The 1,156-nt window shown below is 38.0% G+C and overlaps 1 protein-coding gene across 1 annotated transcript in view; it reads left to right on the top strand.

Moving 5' to 3' along the window:
- The window catches only part of LOC119585982 (spermatogenesis-associated protein 5-like protein 1), a 21,851-nt gene that overhangs the window by 1,583 nt on the left and 19,112 nt on the right, over window positions 1-1,156 (top strand). Inside the window, exon 2 of the mRNA XM_037934695.1 lies at window positions 312-1,054. Within this exon, the coding sequence (XP_037790623.1) occupies window positions 337-1,054 (718 nt within the window). The 5' untranslated portion in view covers window positions 312-336. The remainder of the gene's footprint in view (window positions 1-311; window positions 1,055-1,156) is intronic.

The raw sequence follows: 1,156 nt of genomic DNA, 5'->3' as shown, positions 1-1,156 counted from the left end.
TGCACTCAAACAAACATAGCAATATAGGATACTGTGTAGTACATTTGTTGAATAAGTGTCAAGTTTTGCTACATTTGAAAGCTATGATGCACTTCACAGTAAATTTTTCAAATGTATATTAGCACTGATAAGATATGATACATAAGATTGGATGTTGGATCTGGATGTATATCCTTACAAACAGATATTAGAGAAGAATGATTTTGTATTAATGTGCGTATGTTTGTTTGTACCTGTATTCATTAACAGATGTTACAATTTGTGTCAATTTTGTATCACAAGGGAATTACTTTACCTTTCTAATTTTTCAGATCTTGAGGACTGAATTCAGGGAGGATGGATAAACCAGTTCACTTAGCCTGTGTAACAAGTCAAGGCCCATGTGATTTGCAGCACTGCCTCATACCCACACAGCTCCTGAAGGAGATCAAAGGAAGTGTTGGATCTTATGTTCATATCCAGCTTTCCGAGGAATTCTCTTTGGTGTGTCGTGCACTACTTGTCCCAGAGGCCTACTGTGAAATGGGCTACCAGCTAATTGCTTGTGACTGTGTTTCTCATAAATCTCATGACTGTGATGTGATGTCTCCTGTTGAAAGCTATATATTGCAAGCATCTGACATTATCCCCCTGAAAACTGTAAAACTGAAATCCATTTCAGTTACAGTCATCTTGAAGACAGTAGAAGATGTGTTGAAATATAGAAAAAATAACAATGGGTACAAATTTTTCATCCTAGACCTGATGCGTCTCTATGGTGTAATGAAAGGGAATCAGATAAAATGTACAAGCAACCCATTAGCGAAAATATTAGGTATCTCTCGAGTTATAGTAGAAGAGTGTTCACTCTCACCTCATGAAGTGGGGACTGTGACCTCAGATACAGATGTGGATGTTATTGGGATTGAGAGCGAGGACAGGAGAAGTAGAACTGTCCATGATCAGGTGGCACTTGGTGGTCTGGACAAAGTTCTCAAGTATTTGTGCAGGTTGATGGTTGAGCCATGGTTGAGGAAGGAAGAATTTGCCAAAGCTGGTGTCCATTATCCTTCAGGTGAATTTTGTGTAATCATATTTCTTGTACTGTTTCATTAACCCTGTGTTCTAATGGTATATCAGTGTTTAATTTCATGATAAACTGATCAACTACTTCAGC

This window comes from Penaeus monodon, chromosome 20, assembly GCF_015228065.2.
Source record: "Penaeus monodon isolate SGIC_2016 chromosome 20, NSTDA_Pmon_1, whole genome shotgun sequence".
NCBI classification, from domain to species: domain Eukaryota; kingdom Metazoa; phylum Arthropoda; class Malacostraca; order Decapoda; family Penaeidae; genus Penaeus; species Penaeus monodon.
This window is presented reverse-complemented; position numbering and strand designations above follow the sequence as displayed.